The sequence below is a fragment of the Mytilus trossulus genome, chromosome 9 (assembly GCF_036588685.1).
Source record: "Mytilus trossulus isolate FHL-02 chromosome 9, PNRI_Mtr1.1.1.hap1, whole genome shotgun sequence".
Lineage (NCBI taxonomy): Eukaryota > Metazoa > Mollusca > Bivalvia > Mytilida > Mytilidae > Mytilus > Mytilus trossulus.
Window position 1 is genome coordinate 4,391,866 of NC_086381.1, and position 17,027 is coordinate 4,408,892.

The 17,027-nt window shown below is 31.5% G+C and overlaps 1 protein-coding gene across 3 annotated transcripts in view; it reads left to right on the top strand.

Annotated features, from left to right (window-relative positions):
* Positions 1–17,027, top strand: part of LOC134684998 (inactive phospholipase C-like protein 2) — a 75,151-nt gene that overhangs the window by 16,011 nt on the left and 42,113 nt on the right. For all 3 annotated transcript variants that reach the window (XR_010101242.1, XM_063544329.1, XM_063544331.1), the window contains exons 4-6: positions 791–830; positions 3,241–3,370; positions 14,987–15,102. Coding sequence is in view for 2 of the 3 variants with exons in the window: in XM_063544329.1 (XP_063400399.1) it covers positions 791–830; positions 3,241–3,370; positions 14,987–15,102 (286 nt within the window). In the remaining variant the exon portion in view is untranslated. The remainder of the gene's footprint in view (positions 1–790; positions 831–3,240; positions 3,371–14,986; positions 15,103–17,027) is intronic.

Here is a 17,027-nt window from a genome sequence, read left to right on the forward strand (position 1 = left end):
CTGTGCTGAAAGTGACGTTAAACACCAACCAATTAATCTATCTTTAAAATCATTGTACAATAGATTTGAACTTATAAGAAGTTTGAACTTTACAAGTAGAATATAATAATACCTTTGTTGATAAAGATAATATTCATTTTTTATCTGTTACAAAGTTTGCCAGATGATAAATTTATAGTTCACAATTTGATGAAAAAAACATTTGTCTATAGTATTTATCTAGAAAACATTTTACCAAGATAATCTATAACATGGAAATAAAACCAGAAAACCTTTTGAACCACAAATTTATTCCAAATTGAGATTTTCATTAATTTCATATGTAAATGAATGCAATATTTGCAAAAAAAATCTATTAGAAACAAATGACTGACTGCCTCCTAAAACACAATTTATATAAAATTCTCCCACAATATTTGTATTCTCTGTACATAAAATTCTGATGACATCGTCATATGGTTCATTATTTAGATGTAAATACATGTATTTTAGCCAAGAAATTTGATATTTTGTTACATGAAAATACATGTATTTTAGCCAAGAAATTTGATATTTTGTTACATGAAAATACATGTATTTTAGCCAAGAAATTTGAATGTTGTTTTACACATAGTATGAACATATGGTTGATTATTTGCATGTTAATACAAGTATTTTAGCCAAGAGATTTGAGATTTTGTTCCATGAAATACTTGCATTTTTTTTTCACAATGTCATATGGTCATGATGGTTGCTTATTTGCATGTAAATACATGTATTTTATCAATAAGATTTTCTATTTTTGTTTCAGCGCCTGAAGCCATAGAAGAAATGCAGCAGATGAGAGACAGATATCCTTTTATATAATATACCTGTAAATACCTGTAAACTGTAGGTGTAATCTGTATTATCATAGTTGAAAAAGCCACATATGATATTCTCTAAATATTAAAACAAACCATCATTCAGGAAGTACACTGGGAAACAGGTCAAAGTCACTATTATTTTCATCATACTATTTGGTTCAGAAGTGTTATTCAGTTCTCATTTTTTATATAGATTAGACCCTTGGTTTTCCTGTTCAAATGGTTTTACACTAGTAATTTTTGGGGCCCTTAATGCTAGCTTACTGTTTGGTGTGAGCCTAGGTTCCATATGGTCAGGCCGTACTTTGACCTATAATGATTTACTTTTATAAATTGTGACTTGAATGGAAAGTTGTCTCATTGGCACTCATACCACATCTTCCTACATTTATATATCTAAATAAAAAAAGACAAGGAAAGCATATGCTTTACAACATTGCAGCCTTTGTCAAAAGTGTAGCATATATATATATACTAAGGCTGCATGTTGTAAATTAAGTACATGTATTGAACAAGCAAATTCTGGCGAAATTTTGATCTTTGCAACAGTTTGTGGTTAATATTTTCTATACTCAATAGTTACTATAAATAGACTACAGTAATCTATACAAGCAACCTGCTTATTTACCATGTTAACTAATCTCCTTCCAGCCTTTTAAAGACATCTGCTGCTATTAAACAGTACTAACTGGGTCAATATATTCAATTGTTTCCAGGAAGGGGATTAGATAGCTATATATAGTCTTTTCTTCTGTTCCTCTGTCTAGGCAGTAAACATGTATTTGTAGGATGGCTCATTATTAAGCCAAGACATTTTCACATTTGTGGTTAAATTTGTTGGTCTTCTATTTATTGCAGATATTTCATAGTAAAGAATTAAAATAGCATCAAATACAAAAGGGCCTTTTTATTTTTTACGTCCAACCATGAACGTGGGAGAGAAATCTAGATTTGCCTTCAAGACAAAGTCAGAAATACTATATAGATAATGGATATCAATAGTCCTAGGAATAAATGATTAATTCTTGTAAACAAACAGAACAGACATGACAGGTTGCTTTAATTCAATGCTTCAAAAAAGATACAAAATAAATTGATGTCTTTAGACCACCATTTCTCTATTGTTGATTTAAAGGCTGATAAATATTCACCAGTTAAAATCATATGCAGGCCTTAAATTGCCTTGAGAGATTAAAGGTCATATTTTCTTAAAATTAGCCCAAAAATCATACAATTTTATTATAGAATTTTCTATAATGTTATATATTTACGTATTTGAATTTTTGAAACAAGGATTTTACAATCTTGATATAAATTACATGTCAAATCTGTGTACTTCAAAATGAAGTCATAGCTTTTTCATGGTTTACGGCAATGAACTGACTATGAAGCTTTGAACACAGTAATATGTAAAATTACAGGAAATCTTCATCATTTGACACAAAATCTGATAAATTTTACCAATCATGTTTACCCTTGTCTATGCTAAAAAAGAAAGATATTTATACCAGAAATTGGGAGTATTGCTAAAGGTTATTAGTTTTGAAGAAAAATAAAGTGTTAGTGTTGATATAATTAAAAAGAGCACTCCACTTGTAACAGACTGTAAGAAAGGTTTATTTGTTGTATTTTTTTTTTTTTTACAATTTTAAAATCATCTGCAGGTTTTTACAGATATTAGGACTTATATCAGTGATAAATCAGTGGCACAAATAGTAGTCAAAACATTTTTAGTGTTTATTTATTTAAAGTTATACCCTCAGAGGTGTCAATGTTATTTATGTGAAAGTTTATGATGTATCGATAAGGGATTTAAAAAGATTGCAAATCCCTGTTCTGTTTAATTTATATATCTTTATTTATAATTTATGAAAATAATGATTTTTTAACTTAAAAATTTCAAGCATACAAGTTGAAGATATCAATTTTAAATTTCAACAGTACTTTTAGTAAGTTTTAAAAGGATCTCAATGGCTTGAAACAACATAAAATAAATATAAAATATGATTCTATGAACTGTACAAAAAATTAATGTTAAGTTTGAGTGCTAAAGTTCTACCAAAAGACAAATGGTAAAAAATGGAAACACTTGGCTGGCATGGTCATGAAAAAGGCCATTACAGCCACAAGACTGCCCACATTGTTGGCACACAGATTCCATTGAAACCTTATGAAAGAATGCATGAAGTATTTGCCACTGGACTTTTAACAAATACAATTTTTGCATTAACACTCAGATATTAGAATTCTTGGTACTGTACATATAGGTTATCATGGTAATAGATCAGTTACATCAAGTCATTTATTATAAACTTTTTATTTAAAAAATGATAATGTTAAAATGTAAATTTAAACAAATTAAGAAAAAAACCTATATTTTCTTTAACATTTTTACTTGGTTACAAGAAATGTTTGATGCTGAGGCTGACCAATCAACGGCTTTGTTAGACGAGTCAGGAGTTGTCCGTCTCATGCAGAAACTTAACAGCAATATCGCACCAACCAGAGTTCAACAAAAGGTCAAGGTAAGTCTTATTACAATGGTTCTGAAGTAAGAAACAAAACCATCCCCTTTGTTGCATGTTTCCAGATCAATAGTGTAGGGAACCCACAGGGGCTGTATGGTCCAAATAGTCATCTATAGTTATCAATACCCTTTCCATCACTGATGACTTCAAAGCCCCCCTTGACGTGAAGTTGTGGATAGGTCCATTTGACTCTTGATCTTAAGTGACAAAGGTATTGTTTTTCCTGCTATTCACCATTCCTCCACTAATAAAACATGGCTGTCATCATGGTTATTATTATACCTAGAGTGTTGAAAGTGGTGTTAAATACCAATAATTAATCAATCAAGGTATCGGTATAAATTTTATCTGTATTTATATGAGAGTCTTGTCATAGGAAAATTTGGAGGTTGTCCAGAGAAATACTTCTTCAAATATTCATTGGAAATTTGTGAATTAAATAAGACAGCTAGGAATCTGTGCATTTTTTTTAGCAGTCCGCTTAGATTGATGTGGCCATTTGGTCTTCAGTTAAGTTTTATCCACAACAGTGAAGCTGAAGGCATAAATTTCGACAGTAACACACCAATAATTTGAAATATGAAATCTAAACCGATGCTACTGTGCACTTATTGAGTCGTAATACATGTAAATGCATGTTTTAATCTTTTAATTATTTTCCCACTATGATTATTGTGGTTATTATAACTAACCCTGAATCTAAGAACTAGATAAATGACCAATTTTCAATTCCATTGATAAAATCAGTAGTTTCTGATCATATGGTGAAAATGATTCTGTATGATATTAAATCCTTGGCATACATGTACTGTCAGTACCGTGGAGAATTGATTGCAGTTAATCCCCTGTCTCTGTGATAGTAATTACCCTCGTAAGACGGGAGGAGGCCGACTCGGCTCACAACTAACATGGAACTATGTAATCACTCTCTGTATTGATGATAGCTAAAATTGATTTTGACAATATGTAAATTCTGTTACATTGTTTTTATCCCTATGGAATGCGAAATAGAATTAACAATTAAGAAAATGGTTGAACTGGGATTAAACAAGTAGCATATTACTTAATGAATAAATTTTATAAATAGGTGATTATATCTTTCTATAATGGATCCATATGATAGATCATGATACTACAGATGATTTAATACAGCCATTAACTCCATTTTGAATAGATAGATATCCATAGATTGCTTTGAATAGGAAAGGAGTAAACGTCATGAAGGTTTTATTTATATATTTTGCCATTAAAACTGTACAGTGTAATTTGCCTGATCAAACATCTAAGTATTCCAACACCCTGCTTTAACCTACACATTTTCATGGTTCCAATGTAGCCTATTTTTGCATAAAAAACCTGAGCTTTCCAACACACTGCTTAATCCAACATATTTTTCTGGTCCCCCAGTGTGTCAGATTAAGGCAAGTTACACTGTATATGGAAGTACAATGTACAACACAACTTGGCATATTTAGGTTACGGTGACCATGAATTACCAGCATGATGTTTAAATGTATAAAACTCATAATATGTTTTCTGGTCTGTGTGTCTGTTGTTCGTTTGTTCATTTGTTCGTCTGTCTGTTCTTCTGTCGTTTCATATATCTGTATGTCTGTCTGTCTGTCCTGTTTAAGGTTAAAGTTTTTTGTCAAGGAATTCTATTGCATTGTTTTGTGTACATCACTATGGATTCAGTTCTAAACAAATATCTATAGATAGTTTACGTTTAATTTTATCAATAATTTTCCAAGTGTAGGGTGATTGAATGCTACATATATTTTATATACACCTGTCTAAGTGTTGAAGGCAGTTAACATTTGTGTTTTTTTGTCATTAGGTTGCCCCCTCATTGACATTTATTCCCTACATCTTGTCTTACTCTCATTACTCATAGTAGAAGCACAGAGTTTGATAATTTCTTCAATGTTAGAGTTCTTGATGCTGGCAAAGCCATAGAATTTGTCATCATAAAAGAGTGATTTTTACAGATTTTCTTGGTTTGATGCTGTTACAGTTACAATAACCCTGTTGGTAATTTGATGATTTTGTAATGTCAATTAAGATGTGACATGGTGATATCATAAAAGTGTGTCAGACTCAATCAATAGTCATATCTAATAGCTTCCTGATATATCAAATCTTTTATGTAAGCCACAAACTGGACTAGTATTACTGACACCATATTGTCATCCAATATAATTGCATATCCTGCTGCATTTATCATGTGTTTTCCCTATGAAAGAAAGCAAGATTTTGATAAACCTCCCCCCTTTTGTCCTCCAGAAATATTGTAAGATACTATTATGCATTAACCATAATATGATTATATCATGGTGATAATTAGATAAATGCTATCAGTCTAATGGCCTCATGAGTATATCAATTACATATTTAAATCAAATAATCTTAATTTTCACATGTATATTTCAATGCTCACCACTTTGTTAGACATGCATGTTAAGTTTATCACATGGATATTTTGTTTGATGTAAACAGAAACAAAAACTTCATTTTTTGCCACTTTTATGTTAATGTTTGTTTATTCTGGCTTTGATTTGTTGATGTGATTACCAGCCTGTACACATTGTAATGTGATCAGATGATTAGATGATAAGTAAAGTTTATCAGTGCATGAACACTTACATAAGAAATAATGGAGCCCCCATCTTTCACTGTTTACTTCCTAAACCTTATTTTTCTTCCAATATAATTGTCTTCATTAAAAACCATTTGTGCCCTTCTCAGGTCACTGGAACCTTCAGCTTTGTTTGTTGTGTATGTTTTTGAAATTTTAATTCATCTGTATGTTTCTGAGTTAAGATTGGTGTCCATTTCGCTGAATTAGTACACATTATTATTTAGGGGCCTGCTGGTACCTGCCTCCTGTGTGAGATTTTCTAACTGCTTTGAAGACCAATGGTGGCCATCTGATTGGGTTGTTGTCTTTTTTTTCACATAGCCTGTTACCATTTTCTATTCTAAGTTAGAGAGCTCTTTCATATGTCCACACATATGTTTATCAATTTAAAAAAAAGGTTGTTATCCTATAAATGTATTGATGTTTCCTGATGTATGTTATTTCCTAGTAACCACATGTGTTAACATTGGAAGGAGAGAAGCATGATGATCAGACGATTTCAGATGTTCAACGTTTATTTATAAGGAATTTTAGGAAGAACTTATCATTTGGCTTGCTCTTCCAGGAAATCAATTCCTGTTTTATAGGCATAACAACCTATTTAATGTCAGGCTTTGTTTAAAGATTGAAATAGGTTTTTGTGGATAAATAGTAATGGGTCTTTACTGTGTTGGCAGTAATGTGGTATAATTCAGCATTAAATGATTATAGGTTCCTGTAATGTGATCATGGTTTTACATGGAAGGAACGTTAGGCTCTTTTCATCTTACACAATTTATTGTTAAAACGTAATAAAAGGTCTGTAACTATCCTCTTTGTATCAGTGTCATTGATCGCAGGTAAATTTATTGCCCATTATAAGATTGCAATGAGAAAAAAACCTAAGCAATAAAATTTCTATAAAAACTGGTAATGTTTTGTTCTTTTAAGCTATGGTATTATTAATATATAGTACCACAGGGCCTGTGAGAGATGACGGACATAAGACACATCTAATAGCTAAAAAAATGAATATGACTTTTAATGAACTGGAAATCGGATAATAATATGACAACAAATTTAATTAGAATGTCAATATTTTATAACTTGTCTTATAAACTTCTTCAAATTTCATCTTTATTACATTAATAAGTATACAAGCTTATTGTATTAAATCTCCTAATTGAATTATTGTTAGTTTGTTCTATCTAAAACATAGATTTAATGTAGAAAAAACAAACTGATATAAATAAAACAATTTGACAGAGAAGCATAACTTCTGTGTAAATTTATTCATGATAATATCAAATTAAATGAATGGATTGAATCCCGATTGATGCAGTATGTTCAGATTTTAAGCAAGGTTATTGTATTTTTTTTTTAACTCAGTTGATATATTTTGTTAATAAATTTTACATTATAAAGATGATATAGTATAAAGCTAATATAAGCTTGATTACTGCAACATGTCAAAAACAGACCATATTAGGAGATGTATACTCCACAATCCAGTTTTCATTCCATGCATTCATACAAAAGTTTTTGAGAAGAGAAGAACTCAAAACAGTCTTTAAAAGCCAGTTAAGAATAATATGATGGTTGACTGTGCTACCTTTCCAGTAGATTGTACAGTGGATTAAGTAATATTTTTGTAGGATACTAACTTTTGTGAATTTCGGGGGTTAAGGTAAAGTGTTCATGAATGTTAATGTCCATCTAAGTACATATTTTCTACACAGCCCCTTGTATGCAGAAATTTGCATTAGGCAAAACTTTAAAAGCAAACACTCTACATTTTGATTTCCCTTAAACTACTTAAACTGATATCCAAATACCAGTAAATGAAATGCTAAAACAGTATTGACAAATGATACAGCTGGAATTCCTGTCATTTTTGTCTAGCCTGGCGAGATTTAGATGTTTTGTTTCCATTATTGGCATCAGCATTGGCAACATATAACTAATATAGTTTGTGATAAAGTTACAAAGGCCAAACATATCTCTATTTTAATAGTTCATTCATGCTTAAAATATGTGAAGCCTTAAACCACTTTTATGGTAATGAAGTAATCTTTTAATAAAGATAATATTATAGAAACATTAAACTGAACCCTTCAGGAAAATTGTTGTTCAATATTTAATCTAGAAATAAGATACTAAATATACGATTGTATTTGTAGTTTTAAGATTTTCTTTTTAAAGAACTTTAAATGAACAGAGCCATCAGAACTTGAAGTCATTTCAGTATGTATTAAGATCAAGAACAGAAGTTAATAAGCTCTGTACCATTAATTGATTATTATTTGCTGTAAAGTCACTGTACCTTTGGTTATGTTCTCCCTATATTTCGTAATTTCTTTTATTTTATACTTACCAAACGGAGATAGAAAAGAAAGGATTATGACATACAATGCCTACACACACTAGGAAAAAAGCTTAGTAACAGCTCTTTTATTGTTGTTCTAAATCTCAAAGTGAATGTTAGACCTCAACATACAACAAATGAATGTTGAAGACTGCCCCCCACCCCTGCTTGATGTCAATTGTACATTTTATTCCACTTAAAGAAATACAGAGAGTATACTCCTTACCATTTGAGCTAAAAGACTTATGGGTAAATATATTTATGAAACAGCAACCAAATAACACTTATTCCAAAAGGCATGAAGAGGTCCCTTTCCCATATTGATTGAGTAGACTTGTTAGCTATACTAATTACTAGGCTGTAAGTTCAAATTCCCCATGTGAGAGATGAGCTTGACCCCAATCTTAATTGACTAGGATTGTCGATTTTCCTACCAAAGGTTGGTAGTTCTTTCAGTGCACTCTGGCTTCCTCCACCAATAAAAACTGACCACCACAAAGCAGCACAATAGTGCTGAAAGTGTTATTAAACACCAAACAATCAATCCATAACTAGAACATGAGAATAAGTCTATCATTTGCTATTTAGATGACTGCGTATATAACATGTTTTTATGTGCACTAGTTGATCTACTGTGAGAATTCTGTACATGTTCTTGGATATTATTTGCACCTATTGATCTATGTATTCTGTGATGTACCTGTCTTTTCTCATTGTGTATAATTCCCTAGTCTTCACCCCTCAGTGTCATATACAGAATAACATATACATTCCAAAGATATTCTATGCTACATGAGAGTGTGGACACAGATTAGTACCTTTATGTTCTTACCTAACCTTTGTAGATTGGACTAAGCTAGTGGCCTTCTTTAATGCTAACCCTAATTTGAAAAGAGATTAGTACCTTTATGTTCTTACCTAATCTTTGTAGATTGGTCTAAGCTAGTGGCCTTCTTTAATGCTAACCCTAATTTTGGAAGGATTTACTTTGCCTTTATCTTCTGTTATCTGTGCATACATAGTCTTTTGTGTTTTGTCATTATTCTGATTTTCTTTGACTGATTAATTTTTTTATCTTCCATTGTAACCTGGTCACACAGAATAAGTAAATTTCACAGGTTGTGAGTTAAAATGGAAGTCTGGTCCTCAGGTATGCTCCAAACTAAGCTACAATCATTCTTGATGTTCATAAGTTTATTTGTATCCAAATGAGCCTACCATCTGACAAACATAATCTGTTCTTTCTATAAATAGAACATGAGGTTTTCAGTACCATGTGTAATAGGTATTTTTTATGCAGATCTTTATTGGTTTGACATATAAACATGTATATATATTGGTATATAATCCTTTGTAGTAACAAATCATATTATTTGAGGTTTATCTATGGTTGACTGATATTTAGTATTATTGGAAGTAACATATTGCAAATTAGTTTTGTTCTGCATGATTAATTAGCCCTTATGTACTTAACTTTCGCCAAAGGACAGGTAATATCATGAAAATGACTCTTTTTGTTCATATATTTATCAATTATCCTCCAGGGATTATAGTGCTGATATTATGCAATTTGATTGTGAAATGAGAAAAACAGATAACCTATGAATTTGTTCTAGTTTACTTACTGTTATGATGGATGAACCTAATTAGAAAGATTCATGATATAGGATTTTTCCTTCATTTGACATCTCTGTATTATATGTCTCTGTCATGGGTATTAATGGGAAACAACACCAGTCAGGGATTTATGGGTAAAAGCTCCTGTGAGGTATTTATGGGAAACAACTCCTGTGAGGGATTTATGGGTTATAACTCCTGTCAGGTATTTATGGGAAACAACTCTTGTGAGGGATTATGGGAAATAACTCCTGTCAGGGATAAATGGGAAACAACTCCTGGCAGGGATAAATAGAAAACAACACCTGTGAGGAATTTATGGAAAACCACTCCTGTCAGGGATTAATGGGAATCAACTCCTGTTATGGATTTATGGGAAACAACTCCTGTAATGGATTTATGGGAAACAACTCATGTCAGTGATTTATGGGAAACAATTCATGTCAGTGATTTATGGGAAACAACTCCTGTGAGGGATTATGGGAAATAACTCTTGTCAGGTATTTATAGGAAACAACACCTGTGAGGGATTTATGGGAAACAACTCCTGTGAGGGATTATGGGAAACAACATCTATCAGGGAATTATGGGAAACAACACCTGTCAATGATTTATGGGAAACAACACCTGTCAGGGATTTATGGGAAACAACTCCTGTCAATGATTTATGGGAAACAACTCCTGTCATGGATTTATGGGAAACAACTCATGTCAGGGATTATGGGAAATAACTCTTGTGAGGGATTTATGGGAAACAACTCCTGTGAGGGATTATGGGAAACAACTCATGTCAGGGATTATGGGAAATAACTCTTGTCAGGTATTTATAGGAAACAACGCCTGTGAGGGATTTATGGGAAACAACTCCTGTGAGGGATTATGGGAAACAACATCTATCAGGGATTTATGGGAAACAACTCCTGTCAATGATTTATGGGAAACAACTGCTGTCAGGTATTTATGGGAAACAACTCCTGTCAATGATTTATGGGAAACAACTCCTGTCATGGATTTATGGGAAACAACTCATGTCAGGGATTATGGGAAATAACTCTTGTCAGGTACTAATGGGAAACAACATCTGTCAGGGATTTATGGGAAACAACTCCTGGCAGGGACAAATAGGAAACAACTCCTGTCAGGGATAAATGGGAAACAACACCTGTCAGGGATTTATGGGAAGCAACACCTGTCAGGGATTTATGGGAAACAACACCTGTCAGGGATTTATGGGAAACAACATATGTCAGGGATTCATGGGTAACAACACCTGTCAGGGATTCATGGGTAACAACACCTGTCAGGGATTCATTGGTAACAACACCTGTCGGGGATTTATGGGTAACAAAATATGTCAGGGATTCATGGGTAACAACACCTGTCAGGGATTTATGGGTAATATTACTCCTGTCAGGATTTATGGAAAACAACACCAGTGAGGGATTTATGGGAATCAACACCTGTGAGGAATTTATGGAAAACGACACCTGCGAGGGATTAATGGAAAACAACACCTGTGAGGGATTTATGGGAAACAACTCCTGTGTGGTATTTATTGGAAACAACACCAGTCAGGAATTTATAGGAAACAACTCCTGTCAGGGGTTTACAACCTCCATCATAATTAATCCTATATGTTTAGACCACTGTCTGAGAGAGACAATGAACTTGATCTTAGTTTAATAGCATGTGGACATGTAATGGAGTGAACCTGCATCAGGAGCTGTGATGTATGATATCATTATGAAATAGACATCATCATAAACTGTTTCCTTTGTGCAAATTATTGTACTAATTACAGCAGAGAAAACTTCATAATCTGTTGTCATACTCAGTTGGTAATGAATCATTCATGATGTAATCTGGGGCTCACTAAAGGGGTCACTTTGATATATATTATGGTTTAATTGAATAAAGAACCCTTGAAACAATGATTGTATAAGTGATATACTAATACAAAGTACATTGAACCCCTTTAAATATTACATGCATATTGTGTTCTTACTAAATGCTCTTAAAACTTTAGAGGATAAATGTTTAACATTTAAATGTTTTGGAGCTAGTCATTCTGATAATTTCATTAGAATACTTTCAAAAAAGGTCCCCCTAAAGTTTTATGTTCCAGCTTCTGTAATAAATGTGCATGTAAACTGTTTTAGCTGAAACTATATCAAAAACATTATAAGACTTAGATTTACACTGACCTAATGAATACTTCTAAAGACTTTGATAATATCTCAGTTGTGGAGGGCATTAAAAGATCAGAAAAATTGATTAAAAACACACAATATTTAGGGTCAAAGTATTGAGGGTGTAGGCATATTCCTCCTATCCTCCCCTGTATCTGAACAAATGCAAGATTGAAAACATGATCATGCAAATATTTCATTGAATTGAATGTTGCAACTAGCATGACTAGTAACTACAAATTGTGATGATCCAGCCATCAAAATAACTCCTATATAGGGTAGTTAAAATTTGATGTCAATGTTTTAATAGAGTCACAGAACACTGGTCTGAGTTTCCAAGAACAAATGTCATTTTGTAATTAAGACATTGAACAAGACAAAGACATGTCTTTAATCTTGTTTATGATGCCACTTCATAATGAATCTGTTTGGAGGTGTACTGATTGATATTCTAGTGGATTAGATTGTTATTTTTAAATTACAAATTCTTTGATATAAGGGTTGGTTCTTATTGGTTTTCTTGTCATTGATAGTTAGATTCTAAGTGTCTTGTCCTCTTAAGTTTTTTATCGTGGTCTGTCATTTTATGTGTAGGCAATTGGTTTTAGTGATTTCAGTAAATAGATAAATAAAACATGAGATATAAACAGAATGTAAAGAGAGCATAAACTTAAGTTAAAAGGATTTCCTTTCAATTCAAGTGCATTATGAATATAGATGATAAGGATTGTAAATAATTTCTCCTTAGGGAGCCTTTGTTATTAGTCTTGTTATGAGAGGAAGCCATCTATCTGTTAAACAGGAAATGTTACGCTCAAATCACAATGAAAGGAAAATATTTTAAACCTGAATAGTAAATAGTTACCCATAATCACGCAACTAAATTATTTATATCGATTTTCATTTTAAAATATTTATGTTAAACCCTTAAGGCCGAAATTTTTTTTTTTTTAAAATATCTAGCTGTTGATACTTCCTGATGTGCTACACATCTGCTACGTGGGACATTTATTCTTTATCTTTTAATAGGACTTAAAATTTAGTTATATGTCTGCTTGAAAATATATAAATAAAACCTGTCCATGCCTAATGCATTATATTATGATAAGATTAAAAACCTCTGGAACATTTTACCCCACTTGACTTCTGTTGACTGTCTGGTTCACTATCTGTATCTCATTTTCTCTCATAAACAACTAGGCTAGCAAATGGCTAGTTGTGGGTACACAACTACTTTTGCATAGTTACTATTTATTATCGTCCTGAATATGCATGAAATATTTGCCACTGGACGTTAAGCAACCAACAATCATAGTTACTATTTATGTACTAAAAATATGTAGTACTGGAAATTTACTTTTAAAATTTAGTACTATTTCACTCATTAAAATTATTGTAATATTTAGGTACTTGTATTTTACAGTACTTGATTTGTACTAAATATTTTGGAACAGAAATAATACAAATTCCATGTTTGAAAATCATAATTTTAAGAGATTTAAAATAGCAAAACTTTCAAAATGCTGAAAATGTAACGGTAGTAACCAAAAATATTTAGTACCTAAATTTCAAGTACAAATTAAGTACTGTAAAATACAGGTACCTAAATATTACAATAATTTTAAAGTAACAAAATAGTACTGAATATTAAAATTAAATTTCCAGTACTACAGATTTTAAGTACAGAAATAGTACCTATGCAAAAGTAGCTGTGTAAGTATTTTTTCACCAGTCATTAATTTTTATTTCCATTTGCTAACTCTAATAGTTGATATTGGAATTGCAACCATACCTGGATATATGTCAAATATAATGGGAGGAAGATTCTTTTTGCTTTAAGGTTACTGCATTTAATGTCAAGGTCAGTTTCTAAAAATTGACAAAAATTTCAGCATAAAATTGGTTTTGGTATGGTAAATCAATGATGCTTCAACCTTAATACTTAAAGCAATAGGTCAACTATATTAAATGCATAGATTGATTGTAAGGTGTACATGTCTGTCTGGCATGGTTCATCTGAGCTTGACCTAATTATCATGGTTCATTTGACAATGTTTAGTTTTCTTGGTTAAGTCTATTCTATAAGTAATGGGTCAATTATATTTGGTGTATTGAATGCTTGTTTGGTGTACATGTATTTTTTCGTTTGTTTTTTCTGACCATTTTCTAGGATCATGTAAAGTATGTGTGTTACTTGAAGTAAAGCTTTATATTTAGGTCTAAGAACATAAAAAATAATGATAAGAGAGAGGCGAGACATTTCAGTGTGTCCACTCTTGTTACATGTAGTGTGAATGCAGTGTTTTAGATTGGACCAATAGAGATCTATAGGATTAAAGATAATGTGAATGCTTACTGGTTTTATTTAGATCAAGGCCATACTAAATAATAGGTTTGTTTGCCCAAACGCTACCTACCCAGAAAAAAGCTGCCTACTCAAATTCTTTTATTGTCCTGATTTGAAGAAGTTTTTTTTTAATCAAATAAACATCTGATACTTCAATTTCTGTTTTTTTGGAAAAAAAAGAAAATGCCTACCTACCTACCCACTGTCTCAACCTTTGGGTAGGGTTTGTGCAAACCAAAATATTTTTAAGTGTGGCCCAATTCAAATTTAGATAGATTTATAAAAAGCTAGTGTGAACAGGGGTTTGAATTATATAGAAACTACCAAAGGTCTGTTATCCATACCAGATTCTCATAGACCAGTTAGTTTATACATTTCTCACCATTCACACAAACATTGTCTAAAATAAGTCCATTGTTTTTGGAAACATAATCAAGATATACATTGTGATTAATTTGAAGTATTATTTTTATTTTAGGAAATAGAGTTAAAACGTCAAGATCCCAGTATTAAAGGACAATTGAACACCGAAGAATTCATCACATTATTTAAGGAAGTGTCGACCAGACCTGAGATATACTTCCTTTTAGTTCGGTATGTATATAGAACAATACAATTGTAGAGGTGATAAGTGTTACTACTATAATCTGGAGTGAGGGACAATAAAAATATGCACAATGTGGAGTATTCTTAATTATCTGTGTCAAAGTCAAATGCATTCTGGGAAATATATTCAAAATTGTACACCGAAGCTTTTTAATTGGTCAATTACATCCTAAATAGAAGTAATCCAACAGAAATCCTTTTGATTGTGAAACAGTGAATTGTAAACCCCTTGCACATACATGGACAATTTGAATTATCCAGCCCTTGATTTAATGTTCTGAATGCCCTTTAAATTGTGGAAAAAAATAGACTTTTACTGTCGGACATGACAGTCCTAGTACTTTTTGCCTTATAGATAGACTTGTGCAGTTAACATTTACTTACAGTCTGGGATTTATTGGTTTTGTCATCAAGAAATTGATTAAAGAATGCTATGAGACTTGGACACTAGTTTCATTTTGAAAAAAAATCATTCCTGTATTTTACTGTTATTGTATATTTTTGCGCTATTATATGGTGTCTTGTGTAATGTTGTTTCATTGGCTATCATACCACATCTTCTTTTAAAATTTAGAGTAAAAGTTTAATGTTGACTGCTAAAAATCTCCATTTTTCACTATTAAAAATAGAGAACACTTACACAACCAGTAGCATATGATGCAGAGGACTCTCATAAGCTTTTACATTTTTTTGTGTCTTTCATTTGAACACAAGAACAAGGTTCTCTTTGTTTTGTGGTTGAAGACTTTGATCAGATGGGAATATTGGAAGTTTAAGATGTAATCATAATATGTTTTAAAACCATTTCTACTGATTTCAGGAATAGAATGAAATCTTAGAGTTGTGATAAAGTCATTACACTCATCACTTTAATGGTTCTTGGTTCAATCAGTATACATAATCAAATTAACCACAGGTCTATAAATAGAACAATGATAAATGTTGGGATATTTGATGCCAATTACTAAATACTATTTATATAAAATACCAATCTAAGTTGATACTGGTTTGGTTCCTTCCATTAACTTTCTGATTGAGGAATAAGATTTCATCTGGAAAATTGTAACTTATTATTGTATGTTTGTATAGCGTAATTAAGCAACATTGCATTCCTTTTATTTCCTACATTACTGCAAATTATCTTTATCAAAGCTAATGGAAAAAGATTATGGGGTTTGCTGTGGTGAAATAGTTGGTCCCATGGATATTTTATAAAAAGATTCATTAACCTTATTTCTATGACATTTTGTTTTGTACAGTTTTGGTGTAATCACAAACTGACAATGTAATATTTGACCACTTGTTTCTTGAACCTTATTTCTATGATATTTTGTTTTGTACAGTTTTGGTGTAATCACGAAATGACAATGTAATATTTGACCACTTGTTTCTTCAACCTTATTTCTATGACATTTTGTTTTGTTGTAATCTCAAACCTACAATGTAATATTTTACCACTTGTTTAGAACTATGACATTTTGTTTTGTAGGGGGTTTAGGTGTAATCAAGAACTAACAATGTAATATTTTATCACTTGTTTCATTAACCTTATTTCTATGACATTTTGTTTGTAGGATTTTTGTTGTAATCACCAACTTATAATAAATTTACCACTTGTTTACACTTAGGGGTTGTAGAATCAATGATTATAAATTTTCGTAATGTTACATTTTTTGTCTGCTGATCACTATCTAAATTGAGCAAAGTTATACTCTTATAAACGCAATCTTAAATGAATGTTATTTATATAAAAACGGTTAACAACAAAAGGCTAAAGAGTAAACATTTTAATCAATCAACTTGTTCAGTACATTGCGTATTACAGCACTATTAGGAATTAAACATGTCTGTTTGTGTAACCTTGGAATCAGGCATAATTTCTAGTTAATTCCACTCAAAAGAGGAAAACATAT